The sequence below is a fragment of the Ochotona princeps genome, chromosome 16, assembly GCF_030435755.1.
Source record: "Ochotona princeps isolate mOchPri1 chromosome 16, mOchPri1.hap1, whole genome shotgun sequence".
Lineage (NCBI taxonomy): Eukaryota > Metazoa > Chordata > Mammalia > Lagomorpha > Ochotonidae > Ochotona > Ochotona princeps.
In genome coordinates this window covers 54,895,701-54,920,921 of record NC_080847.1, presented here as the reverse complement: position 1 = coordinate 54,920,921, position 25,221 = coordinate 54,895,701, and the positions used below count along the sequence as shown (strand labels likewise).

The 25,221-nt window shown below is 62.2% G+C and overlaps 4 protein-coding genes across 7 annotated transcripts in view; 2 read left to right on the top strand and 2 right to left on the bottom strand.

Moving 5' to 3' along the window:
* The window catches only part of PIH1D1 (PIH1 domain containing 1), a 3,972-nt gene extending 794 nt beyond the window's left edge, over nucleotides 1-3,178 (top strand). For 2 of the 3 annotated variants that reach the window (XM_004596989.2, XM_058673914.1), the window contains exons 2-10: nucleotides 264-357; nucleotides 562-628; nucleotides 857-1,036; nucleotides 1,239-1,300; nucleotides 1,390-1,471; nucleotides 1,744-1,873; nucleotides 2,037-2,112; nucleotides 2,839-2,982; nucleotides 3,081-3,178. In XM_004596989.2, the coding sequence (XP_004597046.2) occupies nucleotides 268-357; nucleotides 562-628; nucleotides 857-1,036; nucleotides 1,239-1,300; nucleotides 1,390-1,471; nucleotides 1,744-1,873; nucleotides 2,037-2,112; nucleotides 2,839-2,982; nucleotides 3,081-3,122 (873 nt within the window). In that variant the 5' untranslated portion in view covers nucleotides 264-267 and the 3' untranslated portion in view covers nucleotides 3,123-3,178. Of the gene's footprint in view, nucleotides 1-263; nucleotides 358-418; nucleotides 629-856; nucleotides 1,037-1,238; nucleotides 1,301-1,389; nucleotides 1,472-1,743; nucleotides 1,874-2,036; nucleotides 2,113-2,838; nucleotides 2,983-3,080 lie in introns of those variants that run through there. The other variant, XM_058673913.1, reaches the window with a different exon arrangement.
* The window catches only part of RPS11 (ribosomal protein S11), a 47,157-nt gene extending 33,751 nt beyond the window's left edge, over nucleotides 1-13,406 (bottom strand). The window contains exon 1 of the mRNA XM_058673918.1: nucleotides 13,402-13,406. The gene's annotated coding sequence lies outside the window, so the exon portion shown is untranslated. The remainder of the gene's footprint in view (nucleotides 1-13,401) is intronic.
* Nucleotides 6,270-21,351, top strand: SLC17A7 (solute carrier family 17 member 7). 2 transcript variants are annotated; one of them, XM_058673912.1, is made up of 13 exons: nucleotides 6,279-6,466; nucleotides 9,569-9,821; nucleotides 10,878-10,996; nucleotides 11,130-11,244; nucleotides 11,363-11,450; nucleotides 11,533-11,619; nucleotides 11,726-11,868; nucleotides 12,315-12,464; nucleotides 12,574-12,706; nucleotides 13,435-13,545; nucleotides 13,651-13,778; nucleotides 20,622-20,740; nucleotides 21,122-21,351. In XM_058673912.1, exons 1-13 carry the CDS (start codon nucleotides 6,405-6,407, stop codon nucleotides 21,294-21,296), a joined length of 1,683 nt encoding a protein of 560 aa, XP_058529895.1. In that variant the 5' UTR covers nucleotides 6,279-6,404; the 3' UTR covers nucleotides 21,297-21,351. The 2 variants fall into 2 exon arrangements, with proteins under 2 accessions (XP_004597047.1, XP_058529895.1); XM_004596990.4 differs by lacking the exons at nucleotides 20,622-20,740; nucleotides 21,122-21,351 and adding an exon at nucleotides 13,872-14,342 and having other exon boundaries at nucleotides 6,270-6,466.
* On the bottom strand, nucleotides 15,466-19,614 carry GFY (golgi associated olfactory signaling regulator). The gene is made up of 4 exons (XM_058673919.1): nucleotides 19,485-19,614; nucleotides 17,396-18,530; nucleotides 15,850-16,023; nucleotides 15,466-15,665 (listed from the first exon to the last, which is right to left on the bottom strand). The coding sequence occupies exons 2-4, from the start codon at nucleotides 18,507-18,509 to the stop codon at nucleotides 15,466-15,468; spliced, it is 1,488 nt and encodes a 495-aa protein (XP_058529902.1). The 5' UTR covers nucleotides 18,510-18,530; nucleotides 19,485-19,614.
* Nucleotides 21,352-25,221: the final 3,870 nt, after the last annotated feature.

The following is a 25,221-nucleotide window of genomic DNA, read 5'->3' as shown; positions in this document are numbered from 1 at the left end:
AGCGGCGGGAGAAGCCGGAAGTACGGGCTACTCTGCGTCCTTGGTTACACTGTGGGCGGAAGCACGCTTCCGCGTGCACGGGGCCTGGGAGACCGAGACGGCGGCTATCCTGCCGATGTCGGTGTCCGGCGGCCTTGACCACGGCGTCTGGCCGGGCAGGGGAGCTGGCTTGAGGCCTCCGCCAGCGGGCTCCAGAGTTCGGATCCCGGGGAGAGTTCTCGTCGCCGAGCGCGCTGAGGAGGCGCTTTGGGTCTCTTCTCCAGGGCCATGAGGGACTCGACGCTGCTGGCGCCGGAGCTCAGCGAGGCGGAGGCCATGGGGGCTGAGGCGGCGCGCTTCGAGGAGCTGTTGCTGCAGGTGCTGACGGCTGGCCCGCAGCTGGGACTGCAGATCCCAGCATGCAGCAGGGCGCCACGGGGCTCGTGGGAGTTGTAGTCGCTCTGGCTCAAAGTTAGTTTTCTTGCCATGGATGAAGTGGAAGTGCAGTTGGAAAGCGGGGAAGGTTCTTTGGGGCTTCAAGCAGACCACCCCACCAAGGCTGCAGGATGTTTTCTGTCACAGGCCTCTAAGGAGCTCCAGCAAGCCCAGACTCCCAGAGCAGAATCTACACAGATCCAGCCTCAGCCGGGTGAGAGAGACAGGCTCCTGTGGGGTGGGGGGAATAGAGAATCAAGGACAGAGAGGGAGGAGAGGATCCTTAAAGTGGGAGCTGTGGCCCTCACACGGAGGTCTCCGAGGGATCCTGATCCTGGGCTTGGGGGGTTTGGGGGTTTGGGGGTGCGGAGGCGAGAACAGTGGGTGGGATGGACGCGGGAGACCTGGGCAGGACACACTGGCCCCGTCCCCCCCACCCCAGGCTTCTGCATCAAGACCCACTCGGCCGAGGGCAAGGTGTTCATCAACATCTGTCACTCCCCGTCCATCCCCGCCCCGGTGGACATGACGGAGGACGAGCTGCTGCAGATCCTGGAGGAGGACCAGGCTGGGTTCCGCATCCCCATGAGCCTGGGGGAGCCTCATGCCGAGCTGGACGCAAGTCAGTGTTGCACCAGCTCCCTTCTCAGGCCCGGGCACCTGCCTCCTCCTCCCTGCCCTCCAGGCTTTCCTGCCGCCATCTCTCTCGGGCCTCCCCTTTCCTCCCTGCCCGTTTCCGTTCCCTTGTGTCTCTGGCCCTGCCCGGTGCCCAGCTGTGGCACTTGCTGCCCACAGCGGACACGTCACCCCTGCTCTCCCCGCAGAAGGCCAGGGCTGCACCGCCTACGACGTAGCTGTTAACAGCGACTTCTACCGGAGGATGCAGGTGGGCCGTGGCTCTGGGACCCTGGGCGGATGCCGGGGTCTCTCCCCAGACCCTGCAGCATTGCCGCCACAGCGCCCCTCTCACCCCAGAACAGCGACTTCTTACGGGAGCTCGTGGTCACCATCGCCAGGGAGGGCCTGGAGGACAAATACGGCTTGCAGCTGAATCCGGGTGAGGGCCGGGCCTGCAGGAGCCCCTCGGGGCCGTCAGGGCAGTGGACAGGGGTGGTCGGTGGGGGCGTGTCTGTCCTGGGGCCACCCGGGGGCGGAGTCAGCATCCCCAGGAGCGGGCATGATTGGCCCAGGCTGGGGAGGGTGGGGCTTCCAGCCGAGCAGGGGTGTGGCTACTGCGGCATGGAGGGAGGGGGCAGAGCCTGACCTAGAGGCTTGGCTGGGTGAGCCCGGGGGCGCCCAGGGAAACTAACAGGAGTGTTCTGCCCTCAGAATGGCGCCTGCTGAAGAACCGCACCTTCCTGGGCTCCATCTCGCAGCAGAACATCCGCTCCCAGCGGCGGCCCAAGATCCAGGAGCTGGGGGACCTGTGCACGGCGGCCTCCCCTGGAACCGAGGCTGGGTGGGCCTGCAGTGGATTCCCTGAGCGTCCCCCCTCCCCAGGCTCCATGGGATCCTCCCCTCTGTGTCCCTATGCCAGGCACCCAGCACGGGGACACACACGGCTGGGCTGGTGAAGGCCTGGAAGACCCCCTCACTCCTGGACCGTGTTCCTCCCTCTGCAGCCCCGAGAAGCCCCATCTGAACCTTTGGCTGGAAGCCCCTGACCTCCTCTTGGCGGAAATCGACCTCCCCAAGCTGGTGAGAGTGCTCAGCCTCTAGAGTAGGACATGAGGTCTGGGCATGCAAGTCCCTCTGCCAAGGGCCCCTCTGTCCGAGAATGCCCTGGTACCATAGGTGCCAGGTCGCCGAGACTCGTAGCTGCAGTGCCCTGCCTGCACCCTCAGTGGAGGAGCACCCCTCTCCCCATTTTGTTTTTGTAGGAGCCAGCATCGTGGCATAACAGGTTAAGCCACAGCCTGTAGTGCTGGCATCCCGTATGGGTGTTGGTTCAAGTTCCGGCAGTTGCGCTTCCAATCCAGCTCCTTTCTAAGGCTCATTGGAAAGCAGTGGAGGATGGCTTCAGTCCAAAATCTTAAAAATATATTTGTTTGAAAGAGTTAGAGGACAGAGGAAGTGTTGCATCTGCTGATCCACTCCCCAGATGGCAGTGGTGCCGAGCTTGGCTGAGCAGGAGCAGGAGCCTCCCCCCAGGGACTCCCACATGGGTGTAGGGGTTCAGAGGTTTGGGGTGTCCTCTGCTGCTTTCCCAGGCCCATGAGCAGGAAGCTAGGTGAGAGGTGGAGCATCCAGGACACGAACCAGTACCTGCCGGCACTGCAGGTGGTATCTTTGCATGTTACACCACAGCACCAAGTACCCCCTGGGATAGAGGACAGTTTCCAACACATGAGGCTGTTGTGCTACCCCGTAGTCCTGCCCTTGAGTTGTTAGGGGCAGGAGGCACTCGTCCCTTCTGGTCCCCAGGATGGAGCCCGGGAGCTGTCGCTGGAGATCGGGGAGAACCGCCTGGTGGTGGGGGGCCCTCAGCGGCTGTACCACCTGGATATCTGCGTGCCCCTGCGGGTCAAGGCTGATGAGAGCCGGGCAGCCTTCCACCGCAGGAGAAAGGTGCGGGTGTGGGGAGCGGGGGTGTCGGAGGGAGCAGGGCTGAGCCGACCTCAGGGGTCGCGTCCTCATCTTGCTTGCCTTCCTCCCTCCCTCTCCAGCAACTGATGGTGTCCATGCCGCTCCTGTCGCTGCCTTCCTGACCTGTGGGCGTGGAAAAGGGCCGTGGCCTGGGCCAAGCTGAAATAAAAGATGTTTGTGTTTTGTTTCTGGCTAGGAGTGCTTGGGGGTGGGGGTCAGTGAAAGAGGGACACTGAGCTGGGGTCTCCTAGAAGGCCCTGCCCAGCGTGGGCCTGGCCCGCCGTCCAGTCCCAGTCTCTGCCCTTGTGAACCTGCCGCTGGCCCTAGAATTGACCTTGGCCTTCCATGCATCGCCTGGGAGAAGGTTCAGGCCCCCACCCCACTCCAGCCTAGGCCTTGGGGCTCTGTGTGCCCTGGCCCCCTTGAGGGCTGCTTTATTTTCACTGGGAAGGCAGATTTACAGAGCGAAGGAGACACAGGGAGAAAGGTCTTACTTCTGAGGTTCACTCTCCAAGTGGCTGCAATGGCTGGAGCTGAGCTGATCCAAAGCCAGAAGCCAGGAGCTGCTTCTGGGTCTCCCATGTGGGTGCAGGGGCTTAAGCACTTGGGGCCACCCTCTGCTGCTTTCCCAGACCACCTGGCAGGGAGCTGGCTGGAAAGTGGAGCAGCCAGGACTCGAACTGGGGCTCATATAGGATGTGTATGGCACAGGCTGAGGCTTAGCTTGCTACACCCGACTTCCAGCCCCAGGACCTGTCTTCTCACTGTGCCGGGTGACACTGAGCAGGGCTCTGACCACTTCTACCACTTGGTCATCCCACCCTCAGAGTTGGCTCGTCCGTATGTGCTCCTGTTGCCCTTCCTGGGGCCACCTTGGCGCCCCTTGGTGTCGTGCACTCCTCATCCAGACAAGCTTCAGGTTCCTGGACTCCCACACCCATCCACCCCATCGTGTCACACCCAGAACTTGCTCTGGGAAACTTTCTAGACTTTGTACTTTAAAATGTATACATATATATTTACAAATGTTTTTATTTAGGGGTGGCATGATGGCTCAATTGGCTAATCCTCCCCCTGTAAACTCCAGCATCCTATATGAACGCTGGTTCAAGTCCTGGCTGTTCCACTTACAATCTAGCTCCCTGCTAATATGCCTGGGACAGTAGAGGAAGTTGACCCAAGTGCTTGGGTCCCTGCGTCCTTATCAGAGACCTAGAAGAAACTCCTGGCTCCTGATCCAGCTGTGGCTATTGTGGCTATTTGGGGAGTGGTTCAGCTGTTGAGATTTTTTTTTTTTTTTTAAAGATTTATTTTATTTTTATTACAAAGTCAGATATACTGAGAGGAGGAGAAACAGAGAGGAAGTGGAGCTGCCGGGATTAGAACCAGCAGCCATATGGGATCAAGGCGAGGACCTTAGCCACTAGGCCACGCTGCCGAGCCCTGTTGAGATATTTTTCTCATTCTTTTTGTTTCTGTGTGAAACTCAGATTTCAAGTAAATGAATAAATTATATAATATATGATATATATATATATATATATATGACATATATATATATAAAAACAGCAGGCAGAGTTGCAGGGACAAAGCATCTCCCTAAGTGGCCACAAGGGCCAGGCAGGCCAGAGCCAGGAACTCGCATGTGGGTGGAAGGGACACACCCTAACCCTAGCTTCCCTTGCTTTCCTGGGCAGCAGAGAGCTGGATGGGACGAAAGTGGCTGGTCCCCAACTACACTTTGCACTTTCTCTGATCCCTAGATGGGATACCGGGAGGATGACCTGACCAATGCAGGGAGGCCAGGAGGGAGGGCCTGCAGGGTGCAGGGTGGTTCTGTCCGTTGGTCATGGGCGCGGTGGCCGGTGGCTGCGCCTGGACCTTCCGTAGGAGGCCAAGGAATTGGCTCCCGCGTCTTGAGAAAGTGTGGGCCGAGGCCCTTCCTGGCTCCTCGGTCTCCATGGTGATGGTTCCGGTGGAGGCCCGGGATTTGGCAGCAGCTGAGGGGCCCCCTTCCCACTCCCTCCCCTTCACCATCTGCTCCACCCTCACACCTGGCCCGGAGCCGGCGGCCTCCTCCGCAGCCCGTGCGCCCGGGGAGAGGCTGCGGCCACGCGGTGGCGCGTGCGGACCTGGAGCTCGGGCTCGGCCCGTCCTCGGGGGTCGGGAGGAGGGTGCTGGGGTGTGTGGCTCACAGCCCCGGCTTCCCGGCGCCTCTCGCCGCCTGCCTCCAGGGGCGCATCATGAAAATTTAATCCCCAATGCATTTGCGGAGCCAGGCGCAGGCGAGGGCACACCCTCCTGAGAGCGCCTGGGAAAAGGGACGGAGTGCGGGGGTTGCACCCCGGGCTGAGCTGGGGCTGGACCACCCTCGGGGAGCGCAGGAGTGCTGGGAATGCCAGGAGAGGGTGCAGGGCGGGGAGGGATCTCCAGACTGTGGGGGTGCAGCGGGCATGGGGCGCAGAATGAAAGGGACTGGGAAGAAGGGGCAGAGTGGGGGCTGCGCCCCGGGGGGAGCTAGGACCGGAGGACCGCAGCGCTTTGGGGTCCTTAAAGGAGACACTGAACCCCAGGGTGAAGAAAGTGGTCTGGGAGGGCATGCGGGGAACAAGTAGAGGGGTCGTGGGGGCTCGCTGTCGGTGCCCGAAGAAAGGAAGTCAGATCCTGCTGGGGGCGCGGTTCGGGGTGGGACCGGGGGTCGCAGGTGTCCAGTGGGTGAACGTACGGGAAGTGGGGCCGTGGTGTGACACACCCCGGGCAGGACCTGGGTGTGACAGCGCCAAGTCACAGGTTTAGGGAGAAGGACGCGGGAGACGGAGGACCCGGGTGCTGGAAGCCGGGGAGCATGGGGCACGGGCCAGCGTCGGAGCCCTACGGGCCTGGGCTGGACGGCGGAGGCCGCGAGGGGCGGGGTCAGGTAGGCAGGGGCGGAGCCATGGATGTAGGGGCGGTGTCAGGCGCCCGGGGGCGGGACCAGATGGCCGGGGCGGAGCCATGGATGTAGGGGCGGGACCAGGCACCCGGGGCGGAGCCAGACACCCAGGGGGCGGGATCAAGCACTCGGGGGCGGTGCCAGGCACTCAGGGGCGGGGCAAAGCACCCAGGGGCGGAGCCATGGATGTAGGGGCGGGGTCAGGCACCCAGGGATGGAGCCGTTGATTTGGGGCGGGACCAGGCGCCCGGGGCGGAGCCAGACACCCAGGGGGCGGGGCCAAGCACTCAAGCCCCGCCCCCGGCTCTGAGTCCAGCGAGGGCCCCCGGGCGCCCGCACTCGCAGCCTCGTTCCCCGCCGAGCGGAGCTGCGGGGCCGGCCGGGCCGGGGCGGACCCCGGGAACCCGGACGCGGCCGCCCGGGCCCGCGGGCGGGGGGCTCGGCGGCGGCCCCGGCGGCAGCAGCAGCCAGCATGGAGTTCCGCCAGGAGGAGTTTCGGAAGCTGGCGGGTCGCGCCCTCGGGAAGCTGCACCGGTGAGCGGCCGGGGAGAGGCCGCGGGGGACGCGGAGCGGCAGGGGGACAGGACGGACACTGCCCTCAACGGGCTTTCGCTGTCGGTGGGGCATTGTCCGTCATCTCAGTCATTTCTCTGCCCGTTCTCCGCCCCATGCTCTACCCCTTTTTCTAGCATGGTGTGTCCTCTCTCTCTCTGGGTCTCTCTCTGCATCTCTGTCCTCTCTCTTTGGGTCTCTGTCCTTTGCTTCTCTCTCTCTGGGTCTCTGTCCCCTCCCTCTTTGGGTCTCTGTCCTCTCTCTCTCTCTCTCTGGGTCTCTGTCTCCTCTCTCTCTGTATCTCTGTCCTCTCTCTCTCTGGGTCTCTTTCCCACTCCTGCCCACACCCCTGCTCTCCCTTTGGGATTTTCCTCCCCCACCTGGGTCTCTCCCCATCTTTCTCAGTGTCTGCCTCTCTGAGAGTTTAATCTGAGGCTAAAGCGGATTGGGGCCCATAGGTTCTTGCCCTTGACGGGGTTAAGCTGGGAGGGGGAAGCCGGGGTGTCCTTGGTCCCTGGGGTGGGGGAAGTGTCCTCCAGCCCCCAGCCTCTCTCCCAATTCAGTTCCTGGGGTGGGAGAGACTAGGGGAGGGGTCTCAGCTGCAGCTGAGAGGGCCCTCCTGCCAGCCAGAGTGAGGAGCCGAGTGACCCGGTGTCCCTCGGAGTACACTGGACAGCTCCTCTCATACTCTAAGCCCGGATCCCATCTCTGGCTCCGAGTCAGAGAAATTACTCAACTGCGGAGAAGCCTAAAAATACCTGGCCACAGCGCGGGCGGGGCGGCCTCGCGGGCGCCAGGGCCGGCTCCCAGGCCCCCAGCCCCAGGCCCACCTTGGCTGGCCTTCCTTGCCCCATGTCACTTCCCGTCCTCTTCTAAGCCTTGCGTTGGTCCTGCACGCTGCTGTCACCTCACGCTCCCAAGTCAACCCACCCTCTAGTAACGTGAGAGACAGGGCTAAGTGGTGGGAGTGGGGGGGCAGGAGAATGGTGCAGTGATGGGGGGATGGAGAGGGAGCTGAGATAACCTCACCCTTCTTCTCCCCATTCCCCAGCCCCACCCTTTTCTCACCTCCTTTCACGAGTTTCTCAAAATACATCGGTGTAAAGTCAGGAGAGGGAGAGAGACGTGCAGAGCACTAACGGAGCGGGCTGGGGGGGATGCTTCCCACCCCTCCCTCAGGGCCTGATTCTCTGGCATCTGGGGTTCTCTCTTGGCCCCCTCTGCCTCCCCTCACCCTCCAGGACTACCTCCTGGGCCCCTGGAGACCTGAGTACTGGGAGCCCTGGCTAGGGTCGCACACAGCCAGCACCTCCTTGGATGCTGTGGATGGACAAGGCTGGGGGACCTGAGTGGAGGAGGACAGGGCTCGGGCCCTGCCGCTCATCTTGTGCCTCAGTCTCCCTCATGGCAGAATGGGAAAACAGCAGAACACAGGGATGGGGAGGGACGGCGGGGGAGGGCCTGAGGAGCAGAGGGGAGGGAGACCCCGTGTTCACTGGGGGTGACTGCCTCCTATGTGCTGACCAAGCCCCCCAGCCCCCACACATGCCCCGAGCTCACAGCACCCCGGGGGCTCTCCATCCGGTCTGTGCTGGCCCTGGTCCTGGGCAATGCGTCAGGACTATCATCGCCCCATCCCTTGCCCGCGGCCCCTAACATGCTCACTGTCAATGTGGAGTTCCCCCACCAGCATCTCCCGTTCCTCCTCGTGTCCCCCTCCCCCAAGGGGTAGATGTGGGACTCCCAGGGCATCTCGGATATTAACAGTATCAGATTTCAGGGGCTGCAGTCACAGCCTGAACTTCAGGGTCACATATCATCTGACATCAACCCAGGATAAGGTCTACTCTTATTGGCTGACATGTTCTGATGGGGGGTTCCCTGCCATTCTGCATTGTTTTGGGGGGCTTCCATTACCCCCTTTCTGGCTGTATCTCCCTCCTCTCAGGGGGAGAGACTCCTTGTCTGTCACGATTTGGTCCAGTCCCCGGGCACACACACACTTTCTTCTACACCCTTCCGCTCCTTTGCTCCCCTCCCCACCTCCTTAAGGTCTCCGATGGGGAGGGGCGGCTGTGTTCTCTCATCTCTTCCACCTCCCTCTCTCTAGACCGTCTGGCTGTTCGTTCCTCCCCCGTCCCGATCTCCCTCGCCTCCATCTGTTGCAGCCCCTTCCTGGGATCCAGCCTGATCCGGGGCTGCCTACCCACCCCGGGAGAGGGGCCGCTTGTCGGCAGGCTGCGGCTGTGTGTTCTGGCTCTCTGCTCTCCTCCCTGCCCTCTGGCACCTGCCTGGGTCCCTGTCTCTCTCTCTCTCCTTCCTAGGGGTCTCTGACCTTCTCTCTGTGTGCCCCCCTCCCCACGTGGGTCTCCCCACCTGTTCAAGGCTACACTCTCCCTGCAGTGTCTACGGGCTTGAGGCAGCCACTCTGAGTACCTTGCCCATCACGGCAGACTCGGTCCTGAATCCAGAACGGGCGGGGGCGAGAGCCACACTGGCTCATTCCCCAGTCCCCCTACCAGGGCCATCTGTCCCCTGCCAGGACACCACCCTCCACCCCCTCCCTACCCCTCCGGCCAACAGCCAGAATTCAAGCTTCCCCAGGGGTGCTGGGGCCGTGATGTCCTGTCTCTCCAACCGCCGTGTTCCTGAGAAGGGGTTGGGGTGGCTGTGCAGGAGTCAGCTGGATGCGCACCCCCGCTCGGGGCTTGGCAGCAGGGCAGGGCCGGGGGAGGGGCTGTGGAGAAGCAGCTGTTCCTCCGACACCTTTGCTGAGGCATCTTCTTAGCACCTTGTGATTCCTCAAATAGATCTGGGAAGGGGGGTTGGGGAGGCTTTGGGGTTTGGGGTGGGGGTTGGATGCCTCAGCTCTTGGATTGGCGAAAGGTAGTCTGGGGTCCCAGGAAGCAGGCTGGAGAGGGGGTGGGGGGAGGGAACTGAATGCCTGGACCCCTGTGTCGCGGGATGGACTTGGCATTTCCAGTGGTGAGCATCAGGAGGCTTTGCCCTGAAACCCCAGTGTCCTGGGGAATGGGGTGTGGAGGACCTAGAGTTTTGACCCTTAAAACTCTCGCTGCCCCTCAGCCTTCTCGAGAAACGCCAGGAAGGAGCCGAGACGCTGGAGCTGAGCGCTGATGGGCGCCCGGTGACCACGCAAACCCGCGACCCGCCCGTCGTGGACTGCACGTGCTTCGGCCTCCCTCGCCGCTACATCATCGCCATCATGAGCGGGCTGGGCTTCTGCATCAGCTTTGGCATCCGCTGCAACCTGGGCGTGGCCATCGTGTCCATGGTCAACAACAGCACGACCCACCGCGGGGGCCACGTGGTGGTGCAGGTAGCTCAGCGCCGGTGGCGTCACGTCCGGCTGGGCTCTTACAGGCCACGCCCCTCAGACCCCTGTAGCAGATCACCCCGCCCACCGGGGGGCCGGTCCCTTCCTAAGCCCCGCCCCATCCCGAGAAGCCCCGCCCTGCTCCAGGCTCCAGATTGCACAAGGTAGACTCTACCCCAGCACTGGGCTCCCTTTTGGACCCGCTCTCCTGTGCCTCACGCTTATGTCCCCAAGGTTACAGCTGCATCACCCTGGTTCTACCTCGGGCTTTTAGCTTTATTTTTGAAGGTCATTTATTTTTATTAAAAAGGCAGATTTACAGAGAGAAGGAGAGACAAAGATTGTCCATCCGTTGGTTCACTCCCCAAATGGCTGCAACAGCTGGAGCTGAGTGGATCCCAGCTAGGAGCCAGGAGCTTCTTCCGGGTCTCCTACACAGGTGCAGGGTCCCAAGACCTTGGGCCATCCTTTAATGTTTTCCCAGGCCACAAACGTGGAGCTGGATGGGAAGTGGGACTGCTGGGACGCGACACTGGCACCCTTATGGGATCCTGGTGTGTGTAAGGCGAGGATTGAGCCACTAGGCTACAGCAACGACATTCTTTTTTGTTTAAATACTATATAGGACCTGTTCTGGCCTCCAAAAAGAAAAAAAAAATCCTAATTTTGAAGCTCTGCTCCTACTCCCTTCCAATCAACCCTCCCTCCTGGTCGTATCTTGTCCATGCCTTGACCAGGTCTAGGCCAGGCTGCAGTTTATAAGTGGAAAGAAGTGGAGAAAGAAAGCCACCCCCATAGACAGGTCCCTTGACCCTCAAGGAGGAGGTGCTGGGACAAGGAAGCAGACCCAAGGGGGTTCCAGGCAGCTCCAGTCCCGTGGTCAAGGTGGTTTGGTCCCTGGCAATGTGCAGAGGCAGGGTGTGGCCCCTGACTGACCTGGGGTGCTGCCCACTCCAACCCACGGGTGTTTTTGGCGGTGGGAGTGGCTGCAGGTGCTGACTGGTGAGAGCAGAGCGCGGGGCCAGGGTGGTGGGTTTGATGCGCCTTTTTGGCCCGCAGAAAGCCCAGTTCAGCTGGGATCCGGAGACAGTGGGCCTCATCCACGGCTCCTTCTTCTGGGGCTACATTGTTACTCAGATTCCTGGAGGATTCATCTGCCAAAAATTTGCAGCCAATAGGTAAGGTGGCGGGCCTCTGTGGGCGGGCGTGCGGCCATGGACGGACTGGGCAGGGTCAGGGTTTGAAGGTTCCCTCGCCCAGCCTGCTGCAGCACCCCTCCCCTTGGCTCCCCTGCCCCATCTCTCCCACCAGGGTTTTTGGCTTTGCCATTGTGGCCACTTCCACTCTCAACATGCTGATCCCCTCGGCGGCTCGGGTCCACTACGGCTGCGTCATCTTTGTGAGGATCTTGCAGGGTTTGGTGGAGGTAAAGCCCCCTGCCATGCCGCGCCACGCCACGCCATGCCATGCCACAACACGCCAGCACAGCCTCTGTTCTGATCCTGCCCTAGTCATTGATTTTGTTTTTTTTCCCCACTTCCCAGGGCGTCACCTACCCTGCCTGTCATGGGATCTGGAGCAAATGGGCACCCCCCTTGGAGCGTAGTCGCCTGGCGACCACCGCCTTTTGCGGTAGAGGAAGGGGTTTGGGGAGCCTGGGGGGCACCCTTGGGGGTGGACTGGGAGACATGGGGGCTGATCTCTCTTTCCTCAGGCTCCTATGCCGGTGCGGTGGTCGCCATGCCCCTCGCTGGGGTCCTGGTGCAGTACTCAGGGTGGAGCTCAGTATTCTATGTCTACGGTGAGGGCCCTGTGCGCCCAGGGTGGGTGGGGCGGCGGCATTGGCACTGGGCAGCAGCGGGGTGGTGGTCACCCTGCTCCCAACTCCTCCCTCCCCTGCCCCCCAGGCAGCTTCGGGATCTGTTGGTACCTGTTCTGGCTGCTGGTCTCCTACGAGTCCCCCGCACTGCACCCCAGCATCTCGGAGGAGGAGCGCAAATACATTGAAGATGCCATCGGCGAGAGTGCCAAGCTCATGAACCCGGTCACGGTCAGGGCGCGCGGGCGGGGCAGGGCGGGGCGGGAGGGCTCAGCCGGCAGGAGCCCAGGCAGTGTGCTGGTCCTGGGAGGGGAGCCGGGGCTGGAACCCACGGAGGAAGAGGTGCTGGGGGGCGGGCAGGTCGCCAGATGGGCAGAATTGGAGACCAAAGAGGCGTGGTTAAAAGGCGCCACAGCGGGGGTTAGCTGGAGGGGCTTTGGTGTGTTGTAAATGGACATGAAAAGATCTTTGAGGTCAATTTAGGGACCTGGGAATCATCGTAGAACGTGGATGCTGGGCCACTGTTGGGACATGGACCCCATTCATTTCTGAAGGGGAACAGGGACCCCTGAATTCCCACGGTTGACCTGCTGTGGCTGGGGAGGTTGGAACCCCAGTGAGGTCCCTGGAAAGCCTGGGCTCCGCCTTACCGGCCCCTGCCCTTGCGCCCTGTGCAGAAGTTTAACACGCCCTGGCGTCGCTTCTTCACCTCCATGCCCGTGTACGCCATCATCGTGGCCAACTTCTGCCGCAGCTGGACCTTCTACCTGCTGCTCATCTCGCAGCCTGCCTACTTCGAAGAAGTGTTCGGCTTTGAGATCAGCAAGGTGGGACCTAGGAGGAGGGGATGGCGAGGGGCCCTGGGTCCCCCGCATTCCCCTCACCCGCCCAGCCAGTGGGGCCCGACCCCCAGCCTGCCTTCCACCTGCTGCACAGGTGGGCCTGGTGTCGGCGCTGCCCCACCTGGTCATGACCATCATCGTGCCCATCGGCGGCCAGATCGCTGACTTCCTGCGGAGCCGCCGCATCATGTCCACCACCAACGTGCGCAAGTTGATGAACTGCGGGGGTGAGTGCGGGGCCTGGGACCAAGCAGGTCTCGGCGCGGGGAGGACGAGCTGCCCCGGGCAGCAGATGCTGGGGGCGTGGCCCACGGGGCGGGGGCGCAGAGCAGGCGGGGCCACCGGGACTGGAACCGGGGGAGAGCTGGGCGCTGGGACCGACGGCTGGGGCGTGGCCTAGTTAGGGGGCGGGACCACGAGGCGGGGCGGGGTCACGCTGGTGGGGCGGAGCATAGCTCAGGGCGGGACCATGCAGGCGGGGCGGGGCCGCGCGGGGAGGGGCGGGCCAAGCCACACGGAGTGAGGCGTGGCCACACGTGCGGGGCGGAGTCTAGTCCGGGGCGGGGCCACTCCTGTGGGGCGGGGCATATTCCGGGGCGTGGTCACACCGAGCGCGGGGCCCACCTGTGTGGGACGGGGCCTAGTCTGGAGCAGGAACACGCAGGCGGGGTGGGGCCACACGGAGTGGGAGTGGCCGCAATGTTGGGCTGGGGCTTAGACTGGGCGTGTTCGCACGTGAGGGGCGGGGCCTGCACGGGCGTGTCCGCGCAGTGGGGCGGGGCCTGGCCTGACCGGGCTGGCCCCCGGGGTCGTCCTCTGTCCTCCGTCCTCCGGCCGGGCTGAGGTAACGGCCGGGTGCAGGGCTGAGGCGGCGCCCCGGACCCGCGGCCTGCACTAAGGCGCCAGACCCCGGGCGGCCTCTCGCAGCGCCGCTCAGGAGCCCCGGCACCCGCAGGCTTCGGCATGGAGGCCACGCTGCTGCTGGTGGTCGGCTACTCGCACTCCAAGGGCGTGGCCATCTCCTTCCTGGTCCTGGCCGTGGGCTTCAGCGGCTTCGCCATCTCTGGTGAGCGCCGAGGGGGCGCGCGGCCCGTCCCCGGGGGGCGTCCGGCCGGCCAGCGGCCAGCGGCCAGCAGCGGGTGCGACACCCATCCGCCCGCCTCCCCGCCAGGGTTCAACGTGAACCACCTGGACATCGCGCCGCGCTACGCCAGCATCCTCATGGGCATCTCCAACGGCGTGGGCACGCTGTCCGGCATGGTGTGTCCCATCATCGTGGGCGCCATGACCAAGCACAAGGTGGGTGGCGACGGCTCGTGGGGCGCCCTCCCTGCCCCCGGCACCCTCTCCTCCCCGCTCTGACTCGGGGTCCCCCCCAACCCCACTCCACAGACTCGCGAGGAGTGGCAGTACGTGTTCCTCATCGCCTCCCTGGTGCACTATGGGGGTGTCATCTTCTACGGGGTCTTTGCTTCGGGGGAGAAGCAGCCGTGGGCCGAGCCTGAGGAGCTGAGCGAGGAGAAGTGTGGCTTCGTGGGCCACGACCAGCTGGCCGGCAGCGACGACAGCGACGTGGAGGACGAGGCCGAGCCGCCGGGGGCGCCCCCCGCGCCCCCTCCGTCCTATGGGGCCACGCACAGCACCGTGCAGCCCCCGCGGCCGCCGCCCCCGCTCCGGGACTACTGACCACGTGCCTCTCACCCGGCGGCAGATTCCGGGGTCCCCCGACCCCGAGCCTCCGTGGCAGGGCACCCCATTCTCGCTGGGATGCCTGCCCTTGTGTCCGTGCTGTGACCCCTCGTCCCTTAACTGCCTCTTGGGGTGCCGGAGCTGCAGCTTAAGGAGGCCCCGTGTTCCCCATGAGCCCCCTCTGCTCCCCTTCTTCTGCCTCAGTGGTTTCATGTCTCTCCGTTCAGGGTGTCACCCCCCAAGTCCTCCCCTGCAGTTTGGGGGGCTCTTTCTCCCTTTGCCCTTCACCCCCTAAGGACGCTCAGGCTCCCCACTTCCTACAGACCAGTTCCAGCTCTTCTAGAACTTTCCCACGTTGTGCAGTGCCCGGGCTGGGTTCTTCAGGCGCCCCAGCCCGCTGTGCCCAGGGTAGGGTCTCACCAGCGATCCCAAGGGGAAATGGCGGTCTCAAGCCCACCCCCGTCCCCACCCCTCTTCCAACCAGCAGGTTCTGCTGAGGCACCAAATCTCCAATTCACCCCTTTCTGGCTCCCCAGCTTCCCCCAGGGGCAGGGGAGTAACCAAAATGGCAGTTTGGACAAGCTGCCTCAGCACCCCCATGCACTTTTTCTGACACGGTTTTTGGGTGGCTGGCTAGCTCCCTGCTTCGGAGCGGCCGCCCTTGACCTCGCCCTCCTGCGGGGTGGGCTCCAGCTGCTCCCCCTCCCCCAGTTCCTTTGCACTTTATTCTTCTGAGTGGCTCAGCCCACCTTGTTTCTCAGTGGCCATTTGATGTGTCCCCTTCAAGGGGCTTAAGTCTGGGATTCACCCCCTCCCCACTCCTGGACTCCCCCACCCCCAACCCGGTTGAGCTTAGAATGTGGGGGGACGGACGTGAAAGTCACAAAGTCCCAGGGAAGCGAATGGGGCTGGGTGTGTCTCCTGGGGCAGGGCAGCGTGCATTGTGAGTCTGTGTGTGACTGTGAAAATCCTGCCCTGCCCCCCGACCCAATAAAATGCTCCGGTGACAGACGCAGCCTTTATCGCATGGGGCTCTGGGGGTCTCGATCCCCCACCCCTGCCTGCCACCCTTCCCAAAGCACCAGCTGGTCCTGCCTCTCCAGCCCCAGGACCCAGCAGGTGCAGGTGGGAACACACCATTTATTGGACCTCATCCGTGTCTCTCCACACAGCAAAGCATCTCTGTTGGACACTCGCTCAGAGCGGACCACTACACAGCTAAGCGTGCCAGGGAAGGCGAGACCCCAGGCCTGCCCTCCCTCTGGGGGTGCCTGGACGGCCCTCAGGAGAATGAAGCTCACATGAAGTTGTTGGGCAGCGTGGCGGGGGACAGGGCCTCGAGGCGCTGCGGGCGGTCCCCGCGCGGCGGCGGGGGCAGCTTGGGTGGCAGCGGTGGTGTGGGCGGCTGCTGCTTGGTAGTGATGTGCGAAGGGACCCAGGCATCCGGGGTGTAAAAGTACAGGTCGTAGGGGTCTTTTGGGGTGTCCAGGTGCAAAACTGCGGAGGCAAAGGGGCGGAGTGGGGGCCGCTGGCCGGTGAGGGGGGGTCTCAAAATCCTGCTCCCCGCCTTCCCACCCCTTATTTGAATCTGGATTTTAAGCAGCTCGAAGGGTCAGCATGTGCTGACTTTCGCTCTTCTGGCTAAGGGAACCAGAAGGACTGGCGGGGGCGGGGCGCTCACCAGGCTCATCTCCGCTGTCCGGGAGCCGGTGGTGTGCGAAAGGCCGGTGTCGAGCTGCCCGGCGGTACAGACACCACATCAGCAAGAAGATGCCGATCAATAGCCCGGTCCCCGCGAAGAACAGGCACAAGGCTCCACCTCCCGCACCGCGTGGGCGCCCCACCAGCGCCACACCTGATGGAGCAGAAGGCACTATAATTCCCAGCCCCTCCCTCACACCCAGGGGTCCAGCCCAGACCCTCCTCCCTCACACCCAGGGCTCCATCCCCTCCTCCCTCACAACCGGGGTCCAGCCCAGCCCTCCTCCCTCACACCCAGGAGTCCAGCCCCTCCTCCCTCACACCCAGGGGTCCAGACCCTCCTCCCTCACACCCAGGGGTCCAGCCCAGCCCTCCTCCCTCACACCCAGGGTCTAGCCCAGCACTTCCTCCCTCACACCCAGGGGTCCAGCCCCTCCTCCCTCACACCCAGGGGTCCAGCCCAGCACTTCCTCCCTCACACCCAGGGGTCCAGACCCTCCTCCCTCACACCCAGGGGTCCAGTCCAGCCTCTCCTCCCTCACACCCAGGGGTCCAGACCCTCCTCCCTCACACCCAGGGGTCCAGCCCCTCCTCCCTCACACCCAGGGGTCCAGCCCTCCTCCCTCACACCCAGGGGTCCAGCCCCTCCTCCCTCACACCCAGGGGTCCAGCCCCTCCTCCCTCACACCCAGGGGTCCAGCCCAGCCCCTCCTCCCTCATACCCAGGGGTCCAGCCCCAGCCCCTCCTCCCTCACACCCAGGGGTCCAGCCCAGCCCCTCCTCCCTCACACCCAGGGGTCCAGCCCTCCTCCCTCACACCCAGGGGTCCAGCCCTCCTCCCTCACACCCAGGGGTCCAGCCCCTCCTCCCTCACACCCAGGGGTCCAGCCCTCCTCCCTCACACCCAGGGGTCCAGCCCTCCTCCCTCACACCCAGGGGTCCAGCCCCTCCTCCCTCACACCCAGGGGTCCAGCCCCTCCTCCCTCACACCCAGGGGTCCAGCCCTCCTCCCTCACACCCAGGGGTCCAGCCCCTCCTCCCTCACACCCAGGGGTCCAGCCCTCCTCCCTCACACCCAGGGGTCCAGCCCTCCTCCCTCACACCCAGGGGTCCAGCCCTCCTCCCTCACACCCAGGGGTCCAGCCCAGCCCCTCCTCCCTCACACCCAGGGGTCCAGCCCCTCCTCCCTCACACCCGGGGGTCCAGCCCCTCCTCCCTCACACCCAGGGGTCCAGCCCTCCTCCCTCACACCCAGGGGTCCAGCCCCTCCTCCCTCACACCCAGGGGTCCAGCCCTCCTCCCTCACACCCAGGGGTCCAGCCCTCCTCCCTCACACCCAGGGGTCCAGCCCTCCTCCCTCACACCCAGGGGTCCAGCCCCTCCTCCCTCACACCCAGGGGTCCAGCCCCTCCTCCCTCACACCCAGGGGTCCAGCCCCTCCTCCCTCACACCCAGGGGTCCAGCCCTCCTCCCTCACACCCAGGGGTCCAGCCCCTCCTCCCTCACACCCAGGTCCAGCTGTTCACCTGTCTCCTTCACTCGCTCCACCACGATGATGGTGTTGACACTCTCACCTCGGCTGCGCCTCTGGGGTGCCCTCAATGTGGCAGGTGCCAGCTGGCTGGCAGGTCCTGAAGAAGCAGGGGTGCCCACCATCTGGGCTGAGGAAGGAGGGATGTCAGGCCCTTTAGAGCCAGAATTTTGGGGGACCTTCAGCTCCACAGTCCCTGGAAAGTCTGAGGTGGATACTTCAGAGGAATCAGAGTGGGTTGTAGGGGCTCCATGTGTGGGGCTCAGGTGTAGCTCACTGAGGGCGGTGGTTTCATCCTTGAGGGGTGCAGGGGATTCCGGAGGAAGGGTTGTGGGTGTTTGGGGGTTGGAGGTCACAGGGGTCTCTGTTGCATTTTGGCAGTGGGTTGTGGGGTGTTCTGTGGTGCTGGGACTGTGGGTTACATGGGATTCTGGGTTGGGAGTCTCAGTGGGGTCAGAATGGGGGGTGTGGGAGGACTCCAAGGTTGGCGTCTCAGTGGTGTTAGGGTTGTGGATTTCTGGAGAAGCAGTGTCAATGGTCTTGGTTGGGTCAGGATTTGGGGTCTCTGAGATTTCTGTGGTGTTCATTTTGGGTATCTCTGGGGGTTCTTTGTGTGTAGTTTGGGTAAAGTTAGTTGGGGTGACAGAAAGTTCTAAGTGTGCCATCTCAGAGGTGTTACGTTTGGGGATCTCAGAAGATCCTGAATATGGAATTTCAGTTGGGTCAGGTTTGGGGGTCTCAGAAGATTCTGCGTGTATTGTTTCTGGGGTGCCTGGGGATTCTGATATGGACGGTGTGAGCAGGTGGGCTGAGGGGGGCTCAGCAGAGCCTGAGGGCAGGGGTTCTCCGAGGACAGGTGCCCCGATGTGGCTCAGGAAAGGGCTCTCAGGGGAAGCTGTGGGAAGCATTCCCGAGGGCTGGGAAACAACTGTCCCAGGCCCAGCTCTTGGGGCAGTTTCAGGAGCCAGAGAGGAGGCCTGGGAGGGGTGGTCTACCCCTGCAGAGTCGGTGCCAGAAGGCGGTGAGGCCGAGGCTGTGGGGGCAGCTTTGGAACCCGACTGGGTGAGGATGAAGGCGAGGAGGAAGAGGGCAGAGCTGAACGACTTCATGGCTCTGGGAGAGACCAGTAGCTGCAGGGGAGTAGGAAGAAAAGGGTTAAAGCCCAAAGGCCAGGCCAGCTCCAAAGCTGGATGGCTAAATCCTCACCTAGCACACCCTGGGATCCCAGCTGCTCCACTTCCCATCCAGCTCTCTGTTTGTGGCCTGGGAAAGCAGAGAGGATGACCCAGAGCCTTGGGACCCTGCACCTGAGTGGGAGACCTGGAAGAAGCTCCTGGCTGTTGGTTTTGGATCAGCTCAGCTTTGCCTGCGAGGCCACTTGAAGAGTGGACCAGCAGATGGAATACCATTTTGTATCTCCTCTCTCTGTAAATCTGCCTTTCCAATAAAACATACATCTTTAAAAAAAAGCCTGAGGGCCCTGGAGCCCCGCCCACACAAGAAGCCACGCCCACTGGTACCCTAATTCCCAGTGGGCTGTGCGGCAGTGGCCACGTAGCCAAGGGAGACTGAGTTGCGGGGTGTCCTGGGAGTCGTAGTCGATTTCTGTAGCTATGTTCTTGCAGGGAGGACCCAGAAAAAGTAGGAAGGAATGACACCTCTCTGAGCCCGAAGACCTCTTAGAGCTTCAATGGGCCAAGTAACACCTGGCGCCACCACTGTTGACGTTTGAGGGGGCTCAGAGGCGAGGCTGCAGGGCGCTGGACTCCCCGATCTCCATGCCCCCTCCAGAGGAGAAACCTGCGGGTCCTAGGAGTAGCCTGCTAGGAGTACAGGCTACTGGGCCCAGAGGGCGAAGGGGCTGCAGGTGGGAAAGTGCTGGTTCTGCAGACTCCTTAGGTGCCTACAATGTCGAGGCGGGAAGGCCGGAAGAACTGCAGACCATGGGAGGAAGGATCTGAAGGCTTGGAATTCTGGAGTGGGGCCTTCTAAGGGAGCTGGGATTTCCCAGCATAGGGGTCTGGGGGCCTGGGTCTTCCAGCCTGAGGGGGTCTCCCTGTGACTTGGGTCTTGGGGTCACCTACCTGCTCCGTGGTGTCCGAGGTAACCGCAGCAGCGCCGAACTGGGTGCAGAGAAAGGCGAAGGATGCACAATGGCTCTGGGCAGGGCGGCAGGAGGCAGGGTCCCAGGGGCGCACAGGTGACGCACCTGACCCCCTCTCTGGGGATGCTGGGAGCCTAGCAACAGGATTAGGCTCTTAAAGGGACAGAGCAAGGACCTGGTCTCTGGGGGTGGGGAAGGGAGTTGGGGACTGGATGAACTGTCTTCCCTGTGAAACCAGCTGCCCCCTCCTACCCCCAAATCCAAGTCTTCCTACATGGGAACGCCTCAGTCTGGGCCCCATCTTCCAGCCCCCCAGGCCTCGGAGCCCAGCCCTCACCTCTCAGGTGGGTTTCCAGATGGCAGCTGGCTCCTAGGAAGGAACACTGTGTAGAGCCCCCTCCTCCCAGAAGGGCTGGGATGTCCACCCCCCTGTATGGGTAGGATGTGGCACAAACACCAGGGTCTGCCCCCCTGCCCACATCTGGGCTGGCCCTTCCCTCAGGGCCTTGTCCCTGGGCAGCTCTGCCCTACGCTGGCCTCCCATCTGTCTGAAAACCTCAGCCCTTCATGTCGGCCTGGCTCTGGCTGTCTCCTTTCCTCTCTATCTTCTCTTTCCTTCTTTGTGACTCTTCTCCCTCTCCTCCCCAGCCTTTCCTCTCCTGGTTATTTCTTCCTTGTGTCCCTCCTGCCAGTCTCTCCCTCTCTATGTCTCTGTCTTCCACTAGGACGGTCGCTATTTTTATCCTGCGGACACACCCCCCATGGCCACTTCTCCGGCTGTCCATCTCTCAGCCGCCCTCTTCTCTTCAGGTCCAGGCTCAGGTCCCAATTAGTTGGTGGCGGCCACAGCAGCGGCAAGGCCCTCACCCCCGGTTCCTCATTACCGCTGTCGGCGCCTAATGAGCCTTGGGGGGCGGTTGACCCCGCACCCAGGCCCCCGGGCCTGCGTCACTGCCCGCGGGGGCTGTGCAGGGGATATAAGGGGGCTGCCTGCAGCACCGGCCCAGCCCACTGCAGCCCACTGCGGTAGGGGCCCTGCAGGAGGCGGCACGGGTGCGGGCCCACGGTGCCGGACCCTGGTGCAGACCTCACAGAACCCTTCCCTCTGTTCCCGCAGGTGATGGAGACCCGCCAGGTGTCCAGGAGCCCCTGGGTGTGGCTGTTGCTGCTGCTGCTTGTGCCAGGGGGCACCCGGCCGGCCTCGGGAGCCGCCCTGCCCCCCGCCGTGGTCCCCAGGTGCGTGAGAGGCCCAGGACTTTCGGGGAGGGATGACGGGCACTAAAGAGAAAATGGATGTGGGGTGGGGCTGGGGGGCAGGATGGGATCATGGGGGAAGTGGGAAGAGGAAGACAGAAAAAAAAAAAAAAAGGCAAGGCAAGGCGTATGGGTGCAGAGACTCATGCGCCGTCCTGGGGCCCCGTTGATTAGGTTTGCAACAGGTGCGCACAGAGCACCCGGGGTGGCAGGTGCGTCGGGCTCAGGCCCTCCACTCGCGGGGGGGCCTTTGGATAGGGCAGGCTGGGATCCAGGGATCCACACAGAGCGAGGGAGGGAGGAGCGAGGGATAAGAGCAGCACGTGCCGCCCTCTGGTAACCGCGCCTCTCGGTCTCCCCAAGCCTGCGCCCCCGGGACCGGGCCTGGGCGACTCCCGCCAGCCCGCTCTCACGGCGGAGTCTGGCACTGGCAGACGACGTGGCCTTCCGGGAGCGCGCGCGGCTGCTGGCCGCCCTGGAGCGCCGCCACTGGCTCAACTCGTACATGCAGAAGCTGCTGGTGCTGGGTGCCCCCTGAGCGCCCCGAAACCCCCACGCGCCCGCCCCAATAAAGAACCGCAGAGAGCCCGCCACCGAGACTCCCTTCTTGTGTGACAGAGAGAGAGTGTGTGTGTGTGGGGTGGGGTGGGCGGCTGCGTCGTCCCCTTTGGCGTCTCGCCTGTCTCCCTCTTAAAATTTGAGGTGCGGGGCCCGGCGGCGTGGCCTAGCGGCTAAAGTCCTCGCCTTGAACGCCCCGGGATCCCATATTGGCGCCGGTTCTAATCCCGGCAGCCCCACTTCCCATCCAGCTCCCTGCTTGTGGCCTGGGAAAGCAGTGGAGGACGGGCCAATGCATTGGGACCCTGCACCCGTTCCTGGTTCCTGGCATCGGATTGGCACGCACCGGCCCGTTGCGCTCACTTGGGGAGTGAATCATCGGACAGAAGATCTTCCTCTCTGTCTCTCCTCCTCTCTCTGTATATCTGACTTTGTAATAAAAATAAATCTTTAAAAAAAAAATTTGAGGTGCAAACACACACATGGTGGGAGCTCTCCCTCCTGGCCCACATTCCTCATGCGTGTCGTGAACGATCAGAACTGGACGAGGCCTGGAACTCAATCCGGCCTGCCACGTGGGCGGCATCGCCGCGCTTCCGGGGTGCTTGCAGGCAGGAAGCTGGCCTCGGGAGCGAGGGGTGGAATTCCAAGCCAGGTACTCCCATGTGAGGGCGGGCGTCCCAGTGTTTGACTAAGCTCTGCGCCACATGCCTGCCCCACTTTCTCTTTTTCTTTTTTTTTTTTTTAAGATTTATTCATTTTATTACAGACAGATATACAGAGAGGAGGAGAGACAGAGAGGAAGATCTTCCGTCCGATGATTCACTCCCCAAGTGAGCCGCAACGGGCCGATGCGCGCCGATCCGATGCCGGGAACCTGGAACCTCTTCCGGGTCTCCCACGCGGGTGCAGTGTCCCAATGCATTGGGCCGTCCTCAACTGCTTTCCCAGGCCACAAGCAGGGAGCTGGATGGGAAGTGGAGCTGCCGGGATTAGAACCGGCGCCCATATGGGATCCCGGGGCGTTCAAGGCGAGGACTTTAGCCGCTAGGCCACGCCGCCGGGCCCCTCACTTTCTCTTTTTCAAAAAGAAAAAAGAAAGGAAAAAAAAAACACCCACCTTTGCCTCCATCCCCCCGACCCACCCCGTTCCTCAGAGCTGGCTTCATGCTCTGCACCTCGCTGCGCCCCCTGCTCTGCCATCCCCGGGTTCTCTGTGAGCTCCAGGTCTCTCTCCTCCCTGGATATCTGTTCCCTTCTAAGTCCTGGCTTCCTGCCCCCTTCCCCCCCTTTAAGGATTTATTTATTTTTATTGGAAAGGCAGATGGACAGAGAGGAAAGAGAGGGGAAGATCTTCTGTCCACTGGTTCACTTTCCATGGCCAGAGCTGAGCTGATCCAAAGCCAGGAGCCAGGAGTTTTCTCTGGGTCTCCCACGTGGGTGCAGTGTCCCAAGGCTTTGAACCGTCCTCAACTGCTTTCCCAGGCCACAGGCAGGGAGCTGGATGGGAAGCTGTGCTGCCGGGATTAGAACCGGTGCCCATATGGGATCCTGGTGCATGCAAGGGGAGGATTTAGCCACTAGGCTATCGCCCCGCCCCTTCCTGCCTGTAAAATTCTCTCCTCACATTTTTTTTTAAGATTTATTTATTTTATTACCAAGTCATATATTTAGAGAGGCGGGGAGACAGAGAGGAAGATCTTCCATCTGATGATTCACTCCCCAAGTGAGCGCAACGGCTGGTGCTGTGCCGATTTGGAGCCAGGAGCCAGGAACCTCTTCCAGGTCTCCCACGCGGGTGCAGGATCCCAAGGCTTTGGGCCGTCCTCGACTGCTTTCCCAGGCCACAGGCAGGGAGCTGGATGGGAAGTGGAGCAGCCAGGATTAGAACCGGCGCCCATATGGGATCCCGGGGCATTCAAGGCAAGGACTTTAGCCGCTAGGCCACGCCTCCGGGCCCGCCCCTCACATCTAATAACCCTCCCCGTCTGTTCCCCGCCGGCCTCCTTCATCACTCTCCCTTCTTCGTGCCGTCATACCTGTTTTCCAGATCTGCATTTTTTTGGACATTTCAACACTTCTTCTCCATTCATGTTCACACTTCTTCCGTGGTGCCGTAGAAAGATCTGGGCTGTGGTGTGGGATGCGCCTGACATTCCAGCCCTGGTGCCCCTGGTGCCCCACGGGGCATCGGGAAAGGGGTGCCTCATATCCTTCATCTGCACCCGGGGCCCAACCAGGTATTCCGTAACACTTGAGCAAAACGCTCTGGTTGGAGAAAGGTCTCCCCGGCTTTCTCTCAGCAGTTTCTTCGGGCTGTTTTAGCTGCGTCCTTCATAGAATCCGTGGGGCGCCAGTGTGGGGCCTCTCCCGAGGCCAGGCAGCGCTTCAGCCCCGCCCGCAGTGGTGGCCATGGTAACGGCCCGGGTTGCGCTCGTGCGGACTGCGCGCTGATTGGAGAACAGGATGGGCCGTGCGCCAGCAGCAGGTGGGGCTGGGACCTAGGGCTTGGCTAGAGCGCCTGGGATTTGCAGATCCGCGAGATGGACCGAGTTCTGATTGGTCCTTGGCATGCGGAGGCGGGACTCTGTCATTTAGGAATACTGAATAAGGAAAGGAATAACTTCTTCAAAACCACCCGGAGTTGACTTTTACAAATCAGCCAACAGGACTCTGAAAGTCAGGTGCAATTCCCCTAAGTCAACGCGAGTAAGGGACAGAAGAATAAATAGAATTCAAAATTTTTTAAAAGATTTATTTTAAAGGGAAGGAGAGGAGAATCTTGCTCACCCGCTGGTTCACTCTAATGTCAGCAACAATGGGGCTGGGCCCGGCTGCAGGCAGGAGCCTAGAACTCTGCCTAGGTCTCCCGCGTGGGCGGCAGGGCCCCAAGCACTAGGACCGTCTCCCACTGCCTCCATAGGTGGATGAGCAGCGGGCTGGGTGGGGAGCGGAGCAGCGGGGGCTCCAAGCGGCTCCTGCAGGGGTGCAGCGTGACCCAGCCAAGCCATGACCCAACCCCTCGCATCACAATGCCTGACTCAATCCCGTGCAAGTTCAAGTCTAGAGTTCCTCACTGCTGTCTGACATAGGATGGCAGTGTTAACATGCAGTTGCTCTGTGCCAGGCGTGCGTCTCTGCACCGTGTATTACTGGCTTTTGGGCTGGCAGTGTGAGGAGGGGGCTCCTTGGTCTGCTGGAGAAGGGGGCGGTGGGCGCTGGCCTGGGCTCCTCCCACACCTTCTCCTTGGCGCCTGGTCTTGGGAGGCTTTTCTAAAAATAGCGCTGAGAACCCCTCTCCTTCCTCCCTTTCCTTGCTGTCTACCCCCAGAATAAAGCAGTCCCTACAGCTTCCAGCAGCCTCCATTGCTGACAAAGCCCAGCCTCCGTCAGCGTCAGGGTGCAAATGCACATGAACTCAGTATTTCTTCAGACCCACCCCTCCCCAGGCACCCCACCTCAGACACCCCTCCCCAGGCACCCCACCTCAGACACCCCTCCCCAGGCACCCCACCTCAGACACCCCTCCCCAGGCACCCCACCTCAGACACCCCATCTCAGGAGTCAGTCCTGGGATCATACTGCAAGTCGCCCTTCCCCCTCCCTGTGTGAGCCTCCACCCTGTCCCCTCCTGTTTACACTCGGCGTTCAGCCTCTCCCACTTGGACCAAAGCCCCAGCTCCCCTCAGCCCCTTCCTTCAGTCCCATGAAACCCCACAGGGTCTGTTTCCACCGAGCTGGTTCCCCCTTCTCCTGCTCTTGGCTGTCTCATGGACACTGGAACTGAAGCTCAAGCCTTCACTGGTTCTCATCTCTCTTTCCCACCATGCTGCGGCTCCAGATCCTTCCTTGGATATAAATCCTTTATTTTTCACTTAAAAATGTTTGTTTACTTATTTTAATTT